The sequence below is a fragment of the Jaculus jaculus genome, chromosome 9 (genome assembly GCF_020740685.1).
Source record: "Jaculus jaculus isolate mJacJac1 chromosome 9, mJacJac1.mat.Y.cur, whole genome shotgun sequence".
NCBI lineage: Eukaryota > Metazoa > Chordata > Mammalia > Rodentia > Dipodidae > Jaculus > Jaculus jaculus.
In genome coordinates this window covers 88,681,381-88,705,948 of record NC_059110.1, presented here as the reverse complement: position 1 = coordinate 88,705,948, position 24,568 = coordinate 88,681,381, and the positions used below count along the sequence as shown (strand labels likewise).

General features: G+C 50.6%; 1 protein-coding gene across 4 annotated transcripts in view; it reads right to left on the bottom strand.

Moving 5' to 3' along the window:
- Rab11fip4 (RAB11 family interacting protein 4) overlaps positions 1-24,568 on the bottom strand; it is a 129,437-nt gene that overhangs the window by 25,034 nt on the left and 79,835 nt on the right. The window contains exon 1 of one of the 4 annotated variants that reach the window (XM_045158044.1): positions 20,472-20,530. The exons of the other annotated variants lie outside the window; for them this stretch is intronic. Coding sequence (XP_045013979.1) covers positions 20,472-20,501 — 30 coding nt within the window. The 5' untranslated portion in view covers positions 20,502-20,530. Of the gene's footprint in view, positions 1-20,471; positions 20,531-24,568 lie in introns of those variants that run through there. 4 annotated transcript variants of the gene reach the window in all.

The window sequence follows — 24,568 nt, the reverse complement described above, 5'->3', positions numbered from 1 at the left end:
GTGCAAGGGAAAACACACCCATGCACCTCAGGTGTCTCAACCTGCTTCTGCCAGCTCAGGTTCGGCTCCTGGGACGCTCAGAGTTGGACTTATTCTGAGCACCCTGCTCCACTCAAACACCAGTTCACAGCACACAGGCAGGGGACTCCTGCCCCTCAGTAGACCACAGCAATATACTGACACTCCTGACAGCTACCCAAACTTTGGACACGGTAGAAGTGGCCTATCTCAGTCATAAGAAGGGCAGGAAAGACCCAAATGCCCTGCCTGCTCCACAACAAGACCACCTTCCTCCTAGATAGATCTTTGGGACTTTGAGCAGAGTCTACATTTTGGCCAAGTGCTCTCCGTCTCTCTCAGCACAGACGCATGAGAATGTTATGGGGCCTACAGGGCCCACACATCTATCACTGTCTCCAGCTGACGCCAGGGAAGAAAAGGTTCAAAGGAAGCAGGTGACTACTAGGACCGCCCCATGCTGTGTGTCAACCACAGGCCAGGCTGAGACAGGCTGGAGCCCTGCCCACCCCCTGGGGCATGTGTCCACAGGTGCAGGAGTCCACACTCACCCTCCAGCTTTTTCTCTTAAAATTAGCTTTACCCTTCATTAACACCTTTTCATTTAACTCACAAGTGTTTGCTCAAAGCAAGTGGAAATTTTAATTATGACTTCAAAACCATTTTCACTAGCTTCCCCTAAATTAAAAGAGTATAAAGACAGCAATAAGAAAAGTATAGAGAGCCGGGCGTGGTGGCGCACACCTTTAATCCCAGTACTCGGGAGGCAGAGGTAGGAGGATTGCTGTGAGTTTGAGGCCACCCTGAGACTATGGAGTGAATTCCAGGTCAGCCTGAGCTAGAGTGAAACCCTACCATGAAAAACCAAAAACTATAAACCTAGTTAGAGATAGTACTGGGTTTTGCCTGTCCTGAGACCTTTTGGGTTCAGCAACTGTCCTAGACCAAAGGAACTTTTGTCAACCCTGCTCTTTCCTGAGACCCTGACCCAGCCATCATGCTCCAGACCTCTGGTGCTTCAGGAAGGGAGAGAGAATGGGGCAGCACTGGAAGATGCAGGAGGGTAGCCTCTGATCCCCTTCCCCTCCCCGGATTTCTCCCCTTCCAGGGTTGGAGAACTCAGTCATACTGGAACCTTTGCTTTAAGATTCTGAGAGCTGCAAAGGGAAGGGAAGAAGTCAACCATAATAAAAATCACCCGGGCAGGGAACCAGACAGACGACAGGGGATGTGGGCTTCCAGAAATGAAGTTCCTCTCCAGCCACTCTGTGAGTCAGGGCTCCAAGGTCCACCTGTTGTGTGTGGATGAGAAGAGGTAACCTTCCTGCGCGTGAGAGCTCTGGGGATTGAGAGGAGTGGACCATGAATTACCTAGGGTGGCAAATTCCACTCAGGCTGATGCAAGATGCCAGTATCAGTTCTGGACAAACCCAAGACTGATTTCGGTGGTGGGAATCTAGGCTACAATAGCACTCAGGAGGTCAAGGTCCCTTTCACACGAGCCAGGGGATGGGACAGAAGACAATGCCATCCCACCTCATCATCATGCTGCTTGGCAGACCCAGACAGCAGCTCTCAAGGATTCCAGGCCCAAGGTCTACCTTGGAGGCTTGGCAGAGTAAGGGACAGGAAACGGATGTTCCTGAGTTTCCAGTGAGTGATGTGATAGCCCAAGGCACTTTTTTGTGATATTGCCCCTTAGAAGTCTTCTTTCTTGTCCTGATCCCTGGTGTCTAAGTAAGTCCACCAGACACCAGACAGTGACCCTGGTATCTGGGACAGGCCCAGTCAGGCCTCTAGTTTACACAGAGCTTTAGGGAACTTCAGGAAAGGGGCATGTCCTCTGTAACACTGGCTTCGTCATGCAGTATAACTTCCCAAAGCTTGTGGCATAGGGCCAACTCCCATGTGCCACCCAGGCTTGCCTGTGCCCAGCTCAGACCCACGTCCCTTGCCTGCCTTAGAGCCCCTGGGAGGGGGGTGAAAGCTCAGCTCCGCAGCCAACCAGTCAGTGCTGACTAACCTCGCTGCTTACAAGCCACGTGCTCCCGGGTAAGAGGAGCCTCTCTGAGCCCTGGGATTTCCCTACAGTAGAGACGATCATTTCTACCTCACAGCCTGCTCTAAGGACAGGTGTGACAATTTATACAAGCATCAGATTAGCAGTTCTGGCGCCCTCAAGTCAGGACCTGGCCCCTGGAGAGGTTGGTATGGCACAGGCTGAGCTGTCAGACTACCCGTGGGTCCCTAGACAGTCATCCAGTAACACCCTGACACAGGTGGCCGGCCCTGGGGGATTATCCAAGGTCAGGGTTTTCTAAAGGGAGTTGTAAGCTCAAGCCAGTGGAAACAGGACCCAGCTGGCCCGGGGCGGGTTTGTGCCACCAGTGTCCTCACCTCCACTTTCTACTCTGTCTCCAGCCGGGGCTGGACAGAGCTGACTACAGCTGGAAACAGGAGCCAGAAAGCACATAGCGTGGCCGTGGGGGCCCTTCTCCAGTCTCGAGCTGTGTCCGTCTGCCACTAGACCCTGCAGTCACCCCTTCTTCTATAGGAAGTTGGCAAGGACTACATTCAACAGCTGCTGAAAATGCCAACTATCAATCCACGTGGGGGCTGTCCAAGGCCCAGAGTGGCTCACAGTAACCCACTGTCAGGTAGGTGCACCAGGGCTCCAACTCAATGACTTTGGTCTTTACTCTCACCCACCACCAGAGAGGGAGCCATGTCAAGGACACATACCCCAGGATGCTGCATTTTCCTGGCAGCCAATGTACAAGTAGAGCTAACTCTGAGAGACTATATATCTCTGTTTGCTCTAAGAACAACGACACTGAAGGTAGTTGGAAGCACTACCCAGAATCACTTGAACCAGGCTGAAAAAGCAAACCACAGGACCCTGGGGCCTGGCACTGACTGTGGTGTGATCACTGCCTCGCTGAACGAGCGGTTTAATTCCAGAGCCTCATCTAAAACCTGTTATGACTGTACCTGTGTGACAGGACTGCCTCAGGGATTCTAGGACAGCACCTCATCTCTTGAACATACTGAAAACAACAAAGAAAGGAGCACATACATGGCAGGGACATTCTCTGGGGTGGGCTCAAGTCTCACTATCACATATGAACACTGTGGCATTTGGTTACTGAACGGCATAGTGACTCAGTCTCCCCATCTATAAAGTGGGGCTAACCATGATTAGAATTAAAGGAGTTGGTTTATTAGTTAATTTGTAGCGTGGGACAAAATACCTGACAAAATTAGTTTAAGGGGGCTGGGGAGGTAGCTTAGTGGTTAAAGGCTCTTGTTTGTAAAGCCTGATGGCCCAGATTCAATTCCCCAGTACCCACCTAAAGCCAGATGCACAAAGTGGAACATGCATCTGGAATTCGTTTGCAGTGGCAAGCAGCTCTCGTGTGCCCATTCATATTCACATTCATTTTCTCTCTCCTTCCCTCCCTTTTCCTGGCAAATAAAGAAAACCATTTCAAAAATCAGTTTAAGGGAGGGAGGTTCCTTTCAGCTCAAGTTCCAGGTTACAGCTCACCATGGCGGGAAGGCAGGAGCACAGGAGCTTGAGGCAGCTGCTCCCCATCAGCAGCGAGGAGGCAGAGAGGCTGCGGCTGCTCTGCCAGCTCTCTCCTTTCCATACAGTCAGGACCCCAGCCCATGCAATAATGCAGCCACGGCACAGGTGGGTCTTTCTACCTGTACTAACCTAATCAAGGTAACCCTTCACAGCCCTGCTCAGAAACTAGCCTAGTCTACATAATCCTTCACGGGTGATTCTAGGTCCTGTAGAGTTGACAATCAATATAAACCATCACAGTTAGCAAGTTTTCTAAGCACTCCCAGTATGCTCAATAAATATGAGCTATTATTGTCGTCATGTTAAAGGAAGACACCCAGGGGTGCTCCTTATCTTCTGGCTTGATCAGCCCCTGGGATGCTTTGCTTGGACCCTCAATGGCAAGAAGTGGAGGTAGGTTGGGCTCTGTTTTAGGATGGAATCACGGTCCTCTGCTGCCCACTGCCTTGGCAGGCCTGTGTGCACATTAGTCACGCCTTATAATAAGTGTTGAGAGGAGGTGTTGGCTGGGGAAGGGAGTGCAGGAGGCCCCAAGACACCAGCTCATCCACCCCCAGCCCTGGCAACAGCTCTACTCTGCAGGCGGTAACTTGGAGCCAAAGCACAGCTCTGTGGGGACAAGGCTGGGTAAAAATAGTCTGGGCAGGCACATCCCAGCTCCTCTCATAGGCAGGTACCCACAGGCACATGTGAACCCCCATTATAAAGGGAGGGAGTAGACACAGTCCAAGCCTCATGCTGGGGGAAAGTGCAGCAGCTGCTGGGCAAGCTGGTGATGAATCTTTTGTGCCCTCCTGACCATCTGACAGTTTGAAGAATGGGCCAAAACCAGGGTTTTTGCTGGTCATGGCCCTGGGTGGCAAAAGCTTCTGCTAACGGAACTAATTTGTGGGTGCCAAGACTCTAGGTCCAAAGGGCTGGGTTGGGATTACCTGGGCCGAGACCCCCTTCAGCTCACCATGGCTTGGCTGCTCTCCTCACACAGTTGCTGATAGTATAGTCTGGAAAGCAATCTGGGCCAGAACTGACTTGTGCTGGGGCTACCTTCCCTGACAGAAGTCAGGCCCTACTTTACAATGGCAAGAACCCTTGCTCCACAGAACTAACTAATCAGTGCCAGTCAAGGGGCAAGAGTGAGTTAAAGGAGTGGGGCTGGCATCCACAAGGAGATCAGAGCCTCCACCTGCCCCCACCAAGGCCAAGGCAAGAATAGGAGAGCTAGTCACTAAGCCACGAGAGCTTGTCCTGCATCTCAGTTACCTCCCAAGTCAACTCTTTTTTTTTTAAATTTTGTTTTATTTTTATTTATTTATTTGAAAGTGACAGACAGAGAAAGAGGCAGATAGAGAGAGAGAATGGGCGCGCCAGGGCCTCCAGCTACTGTGAAGGAACTCCAGACACATGTGCCCCCTTGTGCATCTGGCTAACGTGGGTCCTGGGGAATTGAGCCTTGAACCGGGGTCCTTAGGCGTCACAGGCAAGTGCTTAACTGCTAAGCCATCTCTCCAGCCCCCAAGTCAACTCTTAATCCCCTATGGAGAGTCTCACCTTAGCTCAAGAACCCTCTCAGGAGGAGCTGACCTCAGTGTGACCATTCTACATGGCTGTCAGCCTAAAGTGGATCTGGGCTCCCAACAGGGGGAAGTGATCACAAGCATTATTTCCTCAGCTAGACTCAAATAGGAGGCTTTGAACCTCACCTCAGCCCCAGGAGAAGGTACCAAATCACCCCATTTTACAGCTAGGGAGACAGGTGCTTGGGCAGACTTACCTCAGTACAATCTGGCACCCAATGGCTGTGTGACCTCTGGCTGGTGCTTTTCATAAGAAAGACCATGTTGGGGTTTCTCAAGCCTTTGGTGCCACTTACATAAAAAGCAAAAGTGCTCAACTAGCTGCATGGTGCCACAGGGTAAATACGGTAGCTTTGCTAGGTAGTTTAGGGTGACTGGGACCTGAATGTAAAAAGCAGAAATGTTCTTAAGTCTGCCTTTGTAATGTCTACGTTATTAGAGATCAGAGAAAGATCTCTCTCCTCTCCTAACCTCTTGACAAAAAGAGTTACATAGATCTATGTTTCCATAAACAACCTGAGCCCTTCCTGGGAGGGAGTTTCCCCTTTCCTGGAATTAAGGTTTAAGTCTGATCCTGATATTGTGGTTGGTTAAGCTCAGTCGCAAAAAAACTTGCTTCAGGGCTGGAGAAATGGCTTAGCGGTTAAGCGCTTGCCTGTGAAGCCTAAGGACCCTGGTTCGAGGCTTGATTCTCCAGGCCCACGTTAGCCAGATGCACAAGGGGGCACACACATCTGGAGTTCGTTTGCAGTGGATGGAAGCCCTGGCGCGTCTATTCTCTCTCTCTCTCTCTCTGCCTCTTTCTCTGTCGCTCTCATATAAATAAATAAAAATAAACAAAAAAAATTAAAAAAAAAAACTTGCTTCATGGCTGGCTTCTTCTTGAGCCAGCCCCTAGCTCAGACCAATCAGCCCGCACTGTGGCTCGTGGCTCACCTAAGCTGAAGGTAAGGCCCATTACAGTAAGGTTATAAGTAGCTGCTTAGCAGGTGGGCAGGCCTCTTTTTGCTCATCCCTCCTGAACGTTCAGGTCTGTTCTGGTTAAGCCCCCCCTACTCCACATGGGCTCCCTACTCCCTCCAACTTGGCAGGAGCTCTCTGTACTTCCCCCTCTTGTTTTCTCTTCATCTAATAGTTTCTCTAAGCCTTACCCTCTAGTCTATGGATTTTAATTCTTTAAACTTGTAAGACAAGAATCCGGGGTATCCTAAATTTATTGGTGCATTGGTGTATCAGGGCCTGGCTCAGCCAGTGCCCAAGCAGGAAAGCCCCATGTCTTTGACCAGTCCTGCTGACCCAGGTTGAGGTGGGGTGGGATGTCTGCACTCACAGCAGGGGCACATGCCCACTACACAGGACTTGGCTGGTATTCTGCGCTGTTCACTCTCTTCTGGCGGTGCTGGAAAAGAAGCCGGAGCTCACATGTGGTGAGCACTAGCTCTACCATGAGCTTCTCCCTGAGCTGAGACGCAGAGCTAAAGAAAGCTGGCACAGCCACGTTAATCTCAGAGGAAGTACATTAAGAGGTAGGAGGTACTCAAAAATGATAAAAGATCCACTTACCAAGATATAACCCTCCTACACATTTATGCATCCATTAACAGTTTCAAAATACATACAATAAAACCTCACAGAATGAAGAGTTGGAGATCTTAAATTCCTTCCCTTGGAAAATAAGGGTTAGAGAAAATATAGAAGATACACCCAGGTATAGAATAAAGCCAGTTGCTCAGAGACTGACAAGAACTGGGTATAGTCATGCACAGTACCAATGAATCCTTACTGAGATAACCGCAAAACAAAAAACCTCTTCACAGTCCTTAACCATAGAGCAAACAAGCAACTGTTCCCCTAACAGTTAATCAAATAGCATTGTTATATATGCTGGAGAGATGGCTTAGCACTTAGGCACTTGCCTTCAAAGCCAAAGGACCCAAGTTCAATTCCCCAGGATGCCCATAAGCCAGATGAACAAGGTGGTACATGCATTTGGAGTTTGCGGTAGCTGAAGGCCCCGGCGCACCCATTCTCTATCTGCCTCATTCAAAATAGCACCACTGTTTTTTTAAAAAGGGGGGGGGAGGCTAGAGAGATGGCTTAGCCAATAAGGCACTTGCCTACAAAGCCAAAGGACCTTGGTTCGATTTCCCAGAACCCACATAAGCCAGATGCACCAGGGGTCGCATCATGCACCTGGAGTTTGTTTGCAGTGGCTGGAGGCCCTGGTGCACCCATTCTCTCTCTCTCTCTCTCTCTCTCTCTCTCTCTGTCTCTTTCCCTCTCTCAAATAAATAAATAAATAAATCCCACCATTCAACTTTGTTTGAGGTGGAGGAAAAAAAAAGTGGGGAGGTGCTCGGGAGATGGCTCAGTGGCTAAAGATGCTTGCAAAGCCTAGTGACCCAAGTTCAATTCCCCAGTACCCAGGTAAAGCCAGGTATATAAAGTGGTACATACATCTGGAGTTCGTGTGCAGTGGCAGGAGGCCTTGGTGTGCCCATTCCCTCTCTCCCCTTGCAGATAAATAAAAAAGAATATTTTTTTTTAAAAAGGAGGGGGCTGAAGAGATGGTGCAGGAGTTAAGGTACCTGCATGCAAAGCCCAACAACCTGAGTTTGAGTCCTCAGTACTCACATAAGCCAGATGCATCTAGAGTTTGTTTGTACTGTCTGGAGACCTTGGCATATGGCCATACTCACTCACTCTCTGTTTGTATTGCTATGCTTGCAGATAAATAAAATATTTGTTGCAAAAAAAGACCCAGCATCATTAATGGGGAAGAACTAGACACTGGCTTCCCAAGGCGGTATGACAAGAGGTGCCCACAAGCACCCATGATGTGATGCTAACTCAGCCAGTTATTTTATTTATTTTCTACAGATAGAAAAAGGGAAAGAGAGAGTGAGAATGGGCACACCAGGACCTCTAGCCACTGCAAACGGACTCCAGATGAATATGCCACCATGTGCACCTGGCTTATGTGGGACCTGGAGAATCGAACCTGGGATTTTAGGCTTCACAGGCATGCGCCTTAACCACTAAGCCATCTCTTCAGGTCCTCAGCCAGCTATTTAGTAAAATGCTTAACATCTAATCAGTGGGGAAAGATGAACCACATACTACACACAAGCAGGGGAAAATAGCACCCCCAAAAGTATGTGAGACCTTCTATGAGACAACTGGCTTGGTCTATTACAAAAAGAGAATGTGACACACACAAAAAAAAAATGATTTAGAGGGGACCAGTGGTTTTCAAACTTCAGTGTAAATCAAGTCATATGGTAGGAGTGTTAGAATTCATACTGAATCAGTAGGTCTGGAATGGGTCCTGAAAATGTGCATTTGGGGATGGGAAGATGGCTCAGAGGTTAAAGGCGCTTGCTTGCAAAGCCTGATGGTCTAGGCTTGAGTGACCAGTACCTATGTAAAACCAGATGCACAAAATGGCATATGCATTTGGAGTTCTTCTGCAACAGTAGGAGGGCCTGGTGTATCCATTCCCCCCAAAGTAAGTTTTTTTTTAATGTGCATTTCTACAGGTTGAGATAGGTTAAAGAAAACATTTTATAAGGTATCACGAGATCTGTGGGTATGGAGAATATGCCACAACCCTTGTGGAGCTGAGCTTAGGGCAAGACTTTGGGGTCAACAGCTCGGTGGAGCCCATGGTGGAATCTGTAACCATAATCAATTCTTGTAGGTGTTTCCTTTTTTGGTCTGTTAGGTGTAAACTTTAATGACAGCTGGGGAATGTAGCTTAGTGGAAAAGCACTTACCTACTATATGCATGGTTCTGGGTTCAATCCTCAGCTCTTGCACACGCACACTTGTATATACACACAGACACAAACACACACACACACAGATAAACTTCACTGGAAATATGAAAAGACAGCTTGCCTCAATTTGCTAAACTGGTAAAGGAAATGTATAAATGCTCTAACAAGTTCAATTCCATTTAAAAAATGAAACATGAACAAAATGAATAAGCAACAGCACCTGGAAGGCAGAGGTAGGAGGACCACCGTGAGTTCAAGGCAACCCTGAGACTACACAGTGAATCCCAGGTCAGCCTGGACTAACTAGAGTGAAACCCTACCTCGAAAAACAAAACAAAAAACGAACAAGCAAAAATCACCCTATTACCACCCTAGAGGTAAAACCCACACGAGTGCCAAGCCTGCCAGAACAAGCACCCATCAGGGATCGGGCAATGATGGGCAGTTGAGCTCCCAAAGAATCGGGCCAACAGGTGGTGATGGAGGCAACAGGAGAATGATCCACTTTCTAGCATGTGCTCAAGAACCAGCTCACTCGGCCCCTCCCGAGGCAGACCTCTGTCTGCAGGTGGGGCCGCTGCCCTGCACACCAGGCTCTCCCGTGCACCTTCCCCTTCCCCTTGAAGGAAAGCTACCAAGGTTATGGGTTAGACTGTGTCCCCTGGAAATTTATATTTAAAAGTTGTAATACTTGGCACCTCAGACTGTGACTGTTTTTGGAGCTAGAGTCTTTAAAGAAGCAACTAAAGTGACAGGAGGTCTTTAGAGTGGGCCCTAATCCAAGATGCCTGATGGGTGTGGATTGGTGTGTGCCAGTAATCCCAGCAATTAAGAGGGAAGCCAGGAGGGTCAGGAGCTCAAGGTCATCCTCAGCTACAAAGGGAGTTTGAGGCCAGCTTGGGCTACATGAGGCCCCGTCTCAAAAATAAAACAACAGTAAAGAGAGGGAAGACTATAAGAAGACAGCGTCTAGAAGCCAAGGACAGAGGCTCCAGAAGAAACCAACCCTGCTGGCACCCTGCTCTCAGAAACTGTGTTTTGCTGAGTGTGGTGACTCTACATTGATCAGGGCAATGTTTTAGAAATACAACTTATATAAGAACCCAAACAAACAAGAAAAGAATCTAAGTCCATTCCCATTGTTTTGTGCTCTCTCAGCAGTACAGCTATTGTATCTTAAAGAGGCATGTATGTACAGTTAAGACAGCAGGATTGCAAAGGCAATTTTGTTTATCCAGAACTATATTTAGTGGGGTTTTAAGACAGATGTAACAGCTATTTGACCTAAACAATGATTGGTTTACAGAAGAAGAGACCGGCAGGCAGCTTTGGAACCACAGGCCCTGCACACACAGCCTCTAATCCAGGGGCGGCAGCCTCTGTGGCTAGAAGGGCCCAGTAATTGAGCAAGATATTTCCAGTTTCTCCATGCCAGAGAGTATTTCTGGCTACTTAAAATCCAGAGCAGATTTCTTCCCTCTGTTGTGGTCAGCATGGGAAGGAGGGCCTTGACTGCTCCTGGGACACTCGGGCACCCTGCTGTGATGCCAGCCAACCTCCCTATGACAGGGTTGGAACCTGAGGGCTCTCCACCCCTCTCCCCACCAGGGCTGACCAGGGTCAATGATGAAGACTAAAGGTACAGCAGAACTGGGCCAAATCACTTCCAAAAAAGTTTACAGGGAAGGAGGTAAACTTGGGATGAACCCAGTCCTGGATGGAGTGTGACTGTCCCCAACAGCCCTGGGTTGGTATCAGATCGAAGGACCCTAGTGAACCCACTTCCTCAACAAAAAAAGGATTCAAGAGAGTATCTGGTATATCCTCTCACTGCTAGACAGAGCCAGTGACCTTGATTTTCAAATGAGAATGTGAATTTCAGAGGCAAACTCCCAGGGTTTACGAAAACGGAACTTAAATTGCTTCCACATCTGGAAACCAAACCTGGCAGCCTGCCCCAGGAATTCCAGGAATGCCAGCCAACGAGAAGCCACAGGTCCAGGAGGTGCTTCCTGTTAGCCTGAGGTCCCCCTCATCCATCTACCAGACCCCACACAGGAGAGCTCATGCGTAAAATGGAGGGGTGGTGGAGCCACATCTGGAGGACACTACCACTGAAGCACCTCTCATGTCTAGCTTGCTCTGTGTCCACGGTGGGCTCCTGTTTTCTCCCGAGAACACTGCAAGTAAACTGGCTCCTCCTTAGACTTCACCGTGTCCTGAGAGTCTCCTCAAGACCACTGTCATCTCTCTCCTTACCTCCTCGTCGTAGTCACCCACAGAGTGAGGACCATGCACCTTCCTTAGGAGCCTCTAATGTCAGGCACCCTGTCTAAGTTTGTAAAGACTGCCCAAGCATGCCCCACGTTTCTGCTCCCAAGAGCCACTGTGTCTTAGGCTCTCCTGAGAAACTACAGACCAGGCATCAGGGCAACTCACGCGTCAGCGTCAAACCACGCACCCAAAGTGTGCACATGGGCTCTCCTGGCTCCTGGAACAGGCAGCTATTTTGGGCTACAAATTATAGCTTTTAAAGATGTGGCTGTTTGAAGTGAGGGCTTAATTGCTCACTGGCCCAGAGCTCTCGGGGCTAGCTTTGGGGGTCCAACTTTTGTTATCACGACAGGGGGAAGCTTGACTCCAGGTGAAGGCTTGGAAGGCAGCTGCATGGCTCAGGCCAGCACTCTGCCCTCTGTGTCCTCCAAGTGGGTACTCTCAAAAGAATAATATGGGACTCCAAGGAAGGCCACTGCCTGCTTTGAGGAGTGTACCAGTGAAGTGAAGACACAACAGAAACCTGCCCTTCTGTCCTCTGTCACAGAAGTTCTCAGGCCATGAAAAACCAAGCAGGGTCCAGTGTTCACCTGAGGGAGGCCTGGCCTGGATCTGGCAGATTAGATGGGTATCTGGTTTTCCTAACCCTTTCCTGCCCCATTTTCTAATGCCTCCCATTGGCAAAGGCCAACAGTCCTCCCACAGGCTCAGTTCAGGTATCCTTCTTGACCTGTGACCTCTGCTGGACCCAGTTTCCCAGGCTCATGTTTCAAGGCAGGTGGTGGAAGCACAGGTGCCCCCCCAGGTTCTTCCCCTCTTCCCCATGAGAGTAGATGAGCAGGTACTAGACATGAGTACAGCCACAGGCGCAGAGAACTCATGGGGGAGACCACTGGGAACCCTCAAAGAGCCTGTGAGCACCCCTCCACACACACACCACACATACACAGAGCTGGGACCTGCTCCTCAGATCGGCAGCCAAGCCCCTTCGACGGCTCCCAGTGTCAGGACGTGTTGCTGCCTACCCACACATCAAGCTTCTGTCACCGCCTCCCCCACGCCTGGGCCTACACCACTTGCTACGCACATGGGCATTAACCTCTGCTTCAAAAAGGGGCCAGCTACTGAATGTCTTAGACATGAGGAGACAGGGAAGGAGACCTGAGGGAACAAAGTTTAAAGCCACCACTCCTCTTAAAGCCTCCCTCCACCCAGCAGCTCCCAATGTGCCTCTGCATACTCCCATCAGCTAGGTGACTCCACCTGAATCTTCTGGGGCCTCAAACTCAGTCCACTACTCACATACCCTGGTCTACCTCAGTTAGCAGTCTGTGCCTAACCCTCCACACTGTCCACCAGACCCCTTGAAACCTTAACACCCACCCCACCCTATTAGCAGCTGCGGCCCTGCCACCCTGGACATGGCCCCGTGCCTTCAAAGCCCAGCCGCCCACCACCCAGAACTCCTTCATCCAGCTCAGGGCAACACGACCGTCACCTGGCCCTCCTGAGATCTCTATCACTTAGCTAGAGAAACACAAAGTTGTCCTGAATATTTGAGTAGGACTAAGCCAAGAGCATCGGCCAGTCTCTCAGTGGGGAAACTGAGACCTGGAGGGGATCTGTGATATGCAAAAGGTCACAGAGCCAGCACAAGTAGAACATGAAAGGCTAGGTCTAGTTTCAGTAGCACAAAAATGGTGCAGAGAATTTCCTGTGACAATGTCCAATACTCCCTGGACAGCCTGAGCACCGGGAAGTCCAAGGCCAAGCCTTCCACGCAGCAGGAACAGGAGCTGGCGGCGTGAGCACGTGAGTGGAATGCTGCAGGGACGGTGACACACGCAGAATGTAATCTTTCTGCCCTTCGCCACTCACGGGGTGGGTGGGGGGCTTCTGAGGAGAGAAGTGAGATGTGAAAGGAAGTTGCTAAAGAGAAGCACGTGTGAATGTAAAAGCTCAGCACAGCGGGAGGACAACGAGGAAGAAGGTAAAATCATGTCCAAGGATTATAAAATAGTCCAGGAACTCTGGTAATGCCACAGTTCCCTCTGCTACCTTGGGAAGGCCAGTGACAGGTTCCATAAACTCATTTCTCCTCCTAAGCCCAGAGGGAAGGCAGTGTAATGGGAGAGGACACCCAGCAGGAGACCCGGAAGAGGCCCTGCCCTCCCTCACTGTGCTTGTGAACTTAGGATCAGAGAGAGAGCTTCACCCTCCCAAGGCCACACAGCTCATGGGCCTGCTAGGATCTGAGGCCAGTGGGCCACTGTACAAGCTTGCTCCTTTGAACCACATTACAGTACCCCTCATATAATTCTGCCACTACAGGTGGCTATACTCCTTACTCTGAAGAAACTGGGCAAATTATATAATTTCTCCAGAGGCTAGCTAACCTAGTCTGTGTTTCACTAAATCCAATACACCTCTGATTTCAAGTTGCACTGTTATTTTAAGTACTGTGAAAAAGAAAAGGGCTGTTAGCTAAATTTTAACATACCTGCAAGTACATAACACATACCAATCTGAGATGTTAACATGGGAAGAAAAAAAAAGAAAAAAGTGTCTCAGGGGCTAGAGAGATGGCTCAGTGGTTAAAGGTGCTCACTTTCAAAGCCTGACAGTCAGGGTTCAATTCCCTAGTACCCACATAAAGCCAGACGCACAAAGTGGCACATGTGTCTGGAATTCATTTACAGTGGCAGAAGGCCCTGATACACCCATATTCTCTCTCTCTCTCTCCTTGTAAATCAATAAATAGCATTCTTTAAGAAAGTGTTTCAGAATCTATAAAATACAGTGAAAGTACAAAATAGGAATGAAAATTCAGTCATGATTCCTTACCCTGTGTCCTAATGTCAGTCAGTCAATTCAGTGTATACTCACCCATGTGAGCTCTTACACACACATACACAATATCCTGCTGCTACAATACCCTTCTTTGTCAATAACTAGTGTAACTGCAGATCATCACACAAAGATGTGATGGCCAGGACTACCTCAGTGACAGGAACCTCATTTGGCCACTAGGCCATCAATTCAAGGCCGCCTAGCACTGCCAGGCAGAAGCTGTTCAAACTGCCACCCACTGGAGCAGCCAGGCCAGGCCATCCGGCTCCGCCTCAGCACAGCCGCAGACCTCAGAGCAGCCAAGCTGGGTGAGCTACGCCTGCTCCTTGGATGACTACCAAGGACAGTCACCTATGTGGCCAGTGGCTGCACAGCCTGCACCTTCCAGCTTGGCCAGTCTACAGACTTCTTGCGGCTGGCCGGCCAGCCAGCCAGCCAGAGCCGCAGCACTTTAATAAGGCGGATTGGATTCAGGGCTGTCAGGGGCAGACAAGCAGCACTGCTCCAAGCCGCCCTACCCAGCTTGGCTCAGGTGGCAGGCCCTGGCTGGAGGTGAAGGGCAGGTGGACAGAGGGCCACCCTCCCCCGTAAACCCTTATGGGCCATGTGGAGCAGAGTGGGCAGCCTCTAGGAAGAAGGGCCAGGTGCAGCCCCATGACAAGTCCCTGGGGAGAAGGCTGTCACCTCATGTGCTTTGCATCTCATTCACAAATTTCCAGGAAGGCGCCAGTCACTTGTGTCCCAGAAGCTCACCAGCAGAGGCCAAGCAACTGAATTAAAAGCACAGGGGACGAGGGAGCAGTGTTTGGCTTCCTGGGCAGGCCCTGCAGTCTGGATTTTCCCCTGCCACCTTCCTGTTTCAAGGAAGACCGCCACTCCCTGCAAGCCACTCTGTTAGGAGCTCAGGTTATCCTTCCCAAGAACCAGGCCACAGGAGTTGCAGGATCCGAAATGCAGCACCTGCACTCACCAGGTACTGCTACAAGTACCCTCTGGCCTTCACACACCTCCGGCCTACACGACCTGACTGAGACGGACACTTGCATCCTCACAGAATACAACAGTCTGCCAAAACTAGCAGGTGGCAGAGCCTGAGTCTACACTGCCATGTTTGCAAGCTCTAAGGCACTCTCTACCTTGAGAAGTCAGGTCTTAGGAGGCTGAACAAGAGGAAGGTGCTTGGTTGACGTGGGTATTTCTCCCTGAGGAACCAGTGAGCAAGAAGGAGAAAGTTACTGCTACTCTCACCTGTCCAAGTGGGGAGGCTGAGGTCTAGCACCAAGAGCACCCCGCCCCAAGGTCTTGCCCCATACTGTAGGCACCAGGACTACCTGAAGTATGTGTTCCCTTTTCATGACATCAGGCTTACAGGACACAGGGGTTCCAAGACGGTTAGAGAACACTTCCCCTTCTCCCACACCTCAGTTCATTTAGGCCTTCCTCCTTTTGGTCCCTCAGAAGAGAAAGGTTTTCTCATGGGCAAAACCACAGACATTAAAAAGTTCTATGAAGTTGCCGGGCATGGTGGTGCATGCCTTTAATCCCAGCACTTGGGAGGCAGAGGTAGGAGGATCACCAAGAGTTCAAGGCCACCCTGAGACTACAGAATGAATTTCAGGTCAGCCTGGACTAGGCAAGACCCTACCTCACCAAAAAAAAAAAAAAAAAAAAAAAAAAAAAAAAAAAAAGTTCTATAAAGTTGGTTTTATTTGAATAATGTTGACAAGGTAGGGAAAGAACCCACTTGTCTGGGAAGATGAAACAGGTTGACTCAATTACAACTATGACCATTGGTGAAGAAGTTTGCCTTTGCTAAAGGAAGTCAAGCAACAGGGTTATATGTGTTGCCATTACTAGTACCCACTTGCTAGGCAAAACTGAGGCTGGAAGTCACCCAGATCCATGGCTCTGGGCCACAGCAGCCACCTTCCTGATGCTCTGCTGACCTTCCAGGATGCATTATGTCCTTGGCTGCTGTTTTCTGGCCCCTTTCACTCCCTCCAAGGTCACTGGAAAAAAATGACAAAGGGACCAATAGACTTCCTAGGTGCCAGGAAGGTTCTGAGAATCTGAGCTCTTGCTCCTAAGTGCACTTAGGAAGGGCTCCGTTCCTAAATGCCATGCCACAAGGGGCCCCCTTCTAAGTAAGGGCCTAGAGTCCACTAAACTTGAATGGGCCTGTATGAACTGGCCAAGTGCCAAATTCCATTTAACTAACAGTAATACGATGAGGCCCCAGTCACTTTACTAAAGATTATCATGTGCAGACCAACACCTGGCATGAAAAAATGACACCTCCCAACCCAGGTTTTGGAGGGCACACTCTCCATACCTGGCACCCAATGTGGGCTCTGGATCATACTGCTTGGAACTGTGGTCAGACTCAAAGCTGCCAAAAGTCCTGCCCAGGAGGGGCCTGGAGAGATGGCTCAGTGGTTAAATGCACTTGCTTGCAAAGCAGTTAGTTACTCTGGGCTCAATTCCCTAGCACCCATGTAAAGACAGATGCAAGAAGTGGTACATATGACAAGTATTCATTTGCAGATAAGAGACCCTGGCACATGTGTGTATGTATACACACACACATAAATAAAAAGGACTGAAGAGATGGCTTAGCAGTTAAGGCACTTGCCAGCAAAGCCAAAGGACCTAGGGTTAATTCCCCCAGTACCCATGTAAAGCCAGATGCACAAGGTGGCATAGATGCCATCCCTTTCTCTTTCTCAAATAAATAAATATAAATAACATACTTAAATTAAGAGTCCTGCACAGGAGAAGTAGCCACTGACTTAGTCTAGCCACCAGGGCCTCAGAGGGTCCCCTGTAACTCTTTAATATTTTAAAATTTTTATTTGAGAGAGAAAGAGAATGGGCACACCAGGGCCTTCAGCCACTGAAAACAAACTCCAGACACATGTGCCCCTCGGTGCATCTGGCTTATGTGGTTCCTGGGGAATCAAGCCTGAGTCCTTTGGCTTTGCAGTCAAGCACCTTAACCACTAAGTCATCTCTCCAGCCCACCCCTAACTCTTAACTGGAAACCACCATGCGAGGATATACAGGAGATGATGCCCCACCTGATGTCTGCTTGACAGACATGCTTTCAACAACAGAGATGAACCCCAAAGCTACTGGCCAGGTGTGTGAGTGCCTCCATGGGGACCTTTAGGAATGAGGGCCCAAACAGTGTGGCACAGTGAGGCCTAGTCACCCAGAACCAAGGAGGATCAGGAAGGAGATGGAACTAGCCAGTGTTTCGGTGAGAACCATTGCCAGCTCCCTAAGGGTCTCAGAGCTGGTCTTCTCCCCACCTTTTAAGTGCTCTGTCAGCTCCAAGACAGACAGCACCAGTAAGGCTTATTTGTGTGGTGGAAACAACACGGTCTGCAACTGGTCATAGTCACATGTCAGCCTTATCTGACACAGCCCAGGCTGATGGCAGGAAGTCCACAGGAGCACCCCCCACACAGACATTGTTTCCCAAGAAATGTGGCAAATCTAAATCCCCTCATGGTGAAGGCTCTGAAGAGAGCAGTTATGAAAGATGATGTGGGCAGTGGTTTCTAGTCTCCACTGCTGGGCCTCTCTCTCTTTTCTCCTGCTGTTTGGTAGCAGCAGACACCCCTCCATCTCTGGGAGCTTGTCTCTCCACACAACACCCCCTGCAGTCCCATGGATGCACCATTCAGCCTCAGGCCCACCTGGCCTCAGGGCCTTTGTAGTTGCTGTTCCCTCTGCCTGTTCTTCTTTCGTCAAGATGTCGGCAGCAAGGTTTCCCTGACCAACTAGGGTTAGAACTGAGTGCTCCCTGCTTGCTCTCCTGCCTATCCCACAGGCTCACCTCTGGCCGATGGAATTTGTGTCCGTTTCATCCACACATGGTTCCCCAAACCTAACAGAGAAGCTCGCATAAATCAGATACCCAAGTGTTTGAGGACTGAGTGAATTCAGCAACACTTGCCCTGTGCCAGACACGTGGGCAAAGAGAAACAGGAAGGTGCTGTGCCCTGAAATTCCATCTGATGGAGACTGGGGTGCTGTCCAGGAGAGAGGATCACACTGTCCAGTAGGACACAAGGCAGGCTTGCCAAACCCTCCCATTAATCTAGCTGTGATAACTGAGAGGTCCGTCTGATTTCATGGCCCATGAATTGACATTACAAACGTCCAGTTACTGAGTCAAGAGACAGCAGAGCCCCACCCTAGGGTCTGGCATGCCTTACAAGGCCAGGCATTGGGCCCCACTGCTAAAATCAAGTGAGCCAAAGGATCTTCCTATTCAAAACACAACAAGCCCTCAGCTAGGAAGATATTATATAGGCCAGAGGGAAGGGTGGGATAGGCATTCTCAGCCCAGGCGGTCCCATCCCATCCCAGAGATGCCTGCTATCTAGGTCTACCTGCTATCTCCAGCTGACCTCATCTAAAATACATACACTGATGTGAAATTATGAAGCCCCACAGAACAGGGTTCACTGTGAAAAACCCTTGGCAGGACAGGCCACCCAGAGGGACTGTCAGCCCCTCAAAGTCATGGTGTGGGGTAAGCATAAATAAAGAAGGGAAAGAGCCCCAGGGGAATAGCTACAAGATGAAGGTCTTCCCAGAAGAACAAGAGGCTGGAGGCTACAAAAATTCCAGCATGCTTTAGGAAGGGCAAAGATAGTCACAAGTGAACCTCCCAAGTGCAGCTAAGCCTTGGATGTTCAAAAGAGATGGCTTGGAACTCTCTTGGTCCCTCCAAACTTCTGTCCTTCTCTCCTCCCCTCCCCCGCAGGCCTTTCCAAGGCAGTCTGTCCAGCAAGATCTCCGTTGGGGCAAAGGTCAGTCTACTCACCTGGCCAGGCTAGTCAACCAACCCTCCCCTGTGGCTCATTCTTTATCTCTCCTGCTGGTCTTGTCATTTACCCTACCACCTTCACCCAAACCCAACAACCAAAAATTCCCAAGCTGGAGCTGGAAAGATAGCTCAACAGTTCAGATGCTTGCCTGCAAAGCCTAAAGACCTGGGTTTGATCCGCCAGTACCCACATAAAGCCAGATGCACAAAGTGGTGCATGTGTCGGAGTTCGTAGTGGTTAGAGGTTCTGGAACACCCATGCTCTTTATCTGCCTGCCTCCCTCTCTTTCTCTCTCTCAAATAAATACATAAATTAATTCCCAAGCTGATTTCCACCAGGCAGCAGCCCAAGCCGTGCTGCCCACAGGCTCAACTCTGTCTTTGCCAGCTTCCCTCGCTCCTGCAGGCCACATGTGTACTCCGCTTCAAAGCCACAGGAACCTACCTCAAAGAGTCCAGATGATCTTGCCCCAGCATTCAGGGGAAGTGGGCAGTGCCAGATCAGACCCAGGGACTCAAGGTCCCATGTTAAAGTTCCCAGGCACATAACCAAGCAGTTCATAAAAGACCCCTAAGCAAGTTAAGGTCTGAGCCAGTGCCATTGGCTAGCTCCTGAGCAAGGCAAAAGGGACCCCAGCTAGTGGGTGGGTAGCTGAGGGAGTTACTCTATTGCAGAGGTGGGTCCATGCAGTTGATAACTCCTCCTCCCCAGACATTTTCCTACCAATCGCCATAGCCATCTTTCATCTGGGGAGGGCTCTGGGGTTGCCCATGGGATGGGAAAACCCAAGCAATTACTACCTGCCTCCTGCTCTGTGAAGGGAGGCTGAGGTCTAATGGATGCATCTCGAGGAACCAGCCAACCGCAGACCACTCAGCTCCTTTGAGAAGGAGAGCTATAAACGAGTCAGTATAAAACTGACCTGCCCCTCCGAATCCAGGGGTGTCATTTCTAGCTCGTTTGGGGGATAGCAGGACTGGGGAGATGAAACAGGCAGGGCTGCACTGATATTAAGGTTAGGGCAGTGCTGGGACCAGATCTGCTCTCTGGAGAGGAGCGGCTGCGTACAAGCCAGGCGGACTGAAGCCTGCGCACACCTCCGCCCACAGCAGCATCTCGCTGAGAAGGGGCAGGCAGGGTCTTGTCCCCGAACCCCAAGCTGGGTCGGCTCTTTTCTGACCTCTCCGAGCGAGGAGCGAAGCAGGGAAACAGCCTGGGTGCAGTCGTCAGGAGCTACGGAAAAAGTTCGCCACGCACAGCGCCCTCGGAAGCGGCCGAGCCCAGGGCAGGGCTCCGGGTCAGGTCGGAGGAAGCCCCGGGTCGGCGAGCCCCCCCCCCCCCAGCCTACCAGGTTCTCCGCGACCCTTTCTGGAAGTGCGCCGCGGACAGCGTGGCCGCCCCTCACCGCACCTGGGCTCCGGGCCGCCCCCAGGGCCCGAAGGGCGCAGCGGGAACGGTGGCCTCTCCGGCGGCCGCTGCGCCAACTTCCCTGACCCCGCGGGCCGGGCCAGGTGCGCCCAGCCCGAGCCCCGCGGCCGCCGCTTACCTGGCTCCCGGGAGTCTGCGGGGCGCGCATCCCGCGGGCAGCAGCGCGCGGGCCGGCGAGGAGCGGCAGCCGGGGAGCGGGGTCCAGTCCCGGGCGCGCCGCCGCTCGCCCCGCTCCGCTCGGCTCGTTGAAGACGCCCGCCCCGCCCGCGCGCGCCCGTTGCCGGGAGACCCGCGTGGGCCGGAGGGGCTCTTTGTATCAAAGCTGCCGTGACATCACGCGCCTCCCCGGGCTCCGGGGCTCGGGGGCGGGGCCTCGCGCCGGAGGGCGGGGCCGGGGCCGCCGAGCCGGGGAGGCCGAGCCGCGGGGGCGGGGCCCAGGTGGCCCCGCCCGCCCAAGGTAAGGGGCAGGTGGCCGAAGCGGCGTCCACCAACGGCCGGCCGCGCGGCCTCGGGGGCGGGCCCGGGCCAGCCGGCGCCTCGGAGGGTGGAGCTCGCCTGGGCCCGCCCGAACCCGCGCCCAGCAGTGCCCCGGGGCTTTATAAAATGAGTCCACGCTGGCCCGTTCTGTTTCAAGTCACTGCTGTCACCAGCTCCCCGGCTCACTGTAGCCGAACACAAGCAAAACGTGCCAGACCCAACCCAACATCCTCACTAAACCCATCTCCACCACCCGCTGGGGTCCTCTGGCCTCACAACTTTTTCCTTCTTTTCACGTCAAGCAAAAGCTGTTCATAAACTGCCCAGTACAAAGATACCAGTGGCCGTAGAGCTAAAGAACCCAATAAAAAGGAGGACCTCCTCTGTGGAATCTAGTGAACAGAACTCTCACATCAGATACGCGACCCCTCCCAGCTCTTCGTATTCCACACTTCAGATTAAAACAAGGCGAAAATGATACAACTAATGCAAAGCAGCCAACACTGCAAACGTGGTTTCCCATTAACCGGACAGAGCAGAGCATTATGTAACTGGGGAAGTAGATTACCTTCCTGACTGGCCCTGAGCCACTTTCTGAGTCCTCCCTGCTTGCCAGCGTGGGGCAGGAGCTGCAGGGCAACTGCGTGCTTTGGTGCAGCGCCCCTACACAGGCACACACACACCTCTGTCCACTTCTCTCTGGCTCTTCAGTTCTCAACTTCCTCTCACCCACTCTCTCCTGTAGTAAACTCCTCGCTACCTCTGTTAGCAGGTCCAAGCCACAGACCTGCTGCAGATATTCCAAAAGAAGACTTAGCTAGGAGGGGCCTCAGGGTAAGGGCTGCATGGAGGGGGTATGGTCCCATGGCCTCCTTTGAGTTTATGCTCTGTAGTTTCTGCATGACGTCTGGACCGGTGTAGAGAGGCGACAGACTGTCCCTTACCCTAGTCTGCACCCTGCTTGTGTACCCCAACCATCCAAACACACTCACTGTAGTGTTTCCTGGTTTTGGAAGTCAGACCTGGGTTTGAATCCCATTCACCAGCTGTTTCTTTACTTCTTTGAGACAGTGGTTAAGAAGAAAATGGTGGGCTGTGGAGATGGTTCAACAGTTAAAGTGCTCACTTGCAAATCCTGCTAGCCTGGTTTGATTCCTCAGGACCCACGTGAGCCATATGCACAATGTGGTGTATGCATCTGGAGTTTGTGTGGAGTGGCAAGGAGGCTCTGGCACACCCATCCTTTCTCTTTATTTCCCCTCATAAATAAAAATATATATGCATATTTTTACAAAGAAGGGAATGGTGCCAGGCGTGGTGGTGCACGCCTTTAGTCCCAGCACTCAGGAAGCAGAGGTAGGAGGATCACTGTGAGTCAGTGGCCGGCCTGAGACTACATAGTGAATTCTAGGTTAGCCTGGGCTAGAGTAAGACCCTACCTCAAAAAAACAAAAGCAAAAAAGAAGGAGGAGGAGGGGATGGCACAGCTACCTCCTGGGCTACTGGGAGCTCTCTCACAATGAGCATACTGAATGTTAGGTCCTGGGCATGTGTGGACACTGCCCTTAGCTCAGCAGCCTCCTGTGGCTTAGGGTGTGGCTGAGGCCAGGTGACATATCTTGGTTTCTCTTCTTTCCTTCCCAGTACCAAGTTGCCTCTGTGAACCTGCAGAAGCAGGTCACACAGCAGGACCAGCCAGAACCAGGGAGGAAAAACAGGTCCCATGACAGTTATCACATCTCAGCACTGGCTGTCTCACAGCCAAGACAATGGTGAAGCCAGACCTGGAAACCCCCCTTTAGGTTCTCCCTGAGCCAGCAGACCAAGCTGTGGCTTTAAAAATGTTTTATGGCTAGAGAGATAGCTTAGAGGTTAAGGTGCTTGTCTATAAAGCGAAAGGACCCAGGTTCAATTCGCCAGGACCCATGTAAACCATACAAGGTGGTGCATGCGTCTGGAGTTCATTTGCAGCAGCTGGAGGCCCTGGTGTGCCCTTTCATGTCCCCCCCCCTCTCAAATAAATAAAAAAATAAACATTAAAAAGAAAATTAAAAATGGTTTTAAAAATATATATTGTTTATTTATTTGAGAGGGAGAAAAGGGAGATGAGAAGGAGGAGGAGGAGAGAAAGAATGGGCTTGCCAGGGCCTCCAGTCACTGCAAATGAACTCGAGATGCATGCGCCCCCTTGTGCATCTGACTTATGTGGGTTCTGGAGAATTGAACCAGGATCCTTTGGCTTTGCAGGCAAATGCCATAACCACTAAGCCATCTCTCCAGACCCCTAAAAAATGTTTTAATCACTGGTTTAGTGTAAGCACACTTTTTATTTCTTTGATTTACTTATTTATTTTTGCAAATAAAATGTCCAATAACTCTGTGGAGTGGGTGGTGCCAAAGGGTCCCTCGTTATTTTTTCCACAGGCAATAGGTTATCTGTCCTGAAAAGCAGGGTGAGCTGCGCATAGTGGCTCCTGCCTAGAATCTCCACACTTGGGAGAACTGCCATGAGTTTGAGGCCAGCCTGGGCTAGTTACAGAATGAGTTCAGGCCAGCCTGCATTAAAAAGTGACATCCTGGGCCAGTTGTGGTGGCGCACGCCTTTAATCCCAGCACTTGGGAGGCAGAGGTAGGAGAATCAATCACCATGAGTTCAAGGCCACCCTGAGACTATGTAGTGAATTTCAGGTCAGTCTGGGCTGGAGTGAGACCCTACCTCCAAACAAAGAAACAAACAAACAAAAAGTGACATCCTGTTTCAAACAATAATAAAAGTGACAAAATAAAACAGCAACAAAAACATAAAGTGACAGGAATGCTCAGATCCATTGATCATTGCTGCTGGGTTCCCTCTACCTCAAAGAAGTCATTCAATGCTTCAAAGCCTCCATCCCCACCTCTATAAAATGAAAATAAGACGTTTCCTCTTTCAGCTGTGGGGTTTAAATGAAGCAATAAAGTGCCCAGTACATTACTTGTCTTGCGGCAGGCACTCAGTAAACAGCAGCTCCCATCACCCCAACAGCATTCACAGTCATCTGACCTAGTGGCTAGGTTTACAGGTGTCCAAGCCAAGGGCCATATATTGACCTTACCACCTTGTAGCTCAAAGACCCCAGGCAAGTTTAATTCCCAGTTTCCTCATCTATAAACTGAAGACAACAGTGATAGGCATTTTAAGAGATAACAGTGGTTCTACATTTTATAGTATGATACTATGTTAAACATTTTTTAAATGTCAGATCAAAATAACCAAGACCCATAAAATATTTAGCATGAGAGCCTACAGAGTTACACAGAGCAGGAGCTCAAGAAACAGTAGCTGTTGCTAATTATCCTTAAGGTCAGAGGCTAGGAAACAAAGGTGAGGCTTAGAAACTGGAACAGCTTGTGGGAGAATTGAGGTTCTGATTTTCAGAAGAGCTGCCGCTTGCGAGCAGGGTAGTACTGATGCTGAGCGGGGAGAGTGGCTGGGGGGTAAAGACCGGATGGCACTGGACAGGCCATGTCCTGGTTCAAATGGGAGTACGGGCTGGGCACTACGGTGCTCCCTGTAATCCCAGCACCGGACAGGCAGACGCAATCTAGGTCAAACTCATAGTGAGTTTGAGGCCAACCTGGGACACATGAGACTCTGTCTCAAGACAAACAGGGCTGCAGCGCTGGCTTGGCTGTTAAAGGCACTTGCAAAGCCTGCCAGCCCAGGTTTGATTCCTCAGCACCCATGGAAAGCTGGAG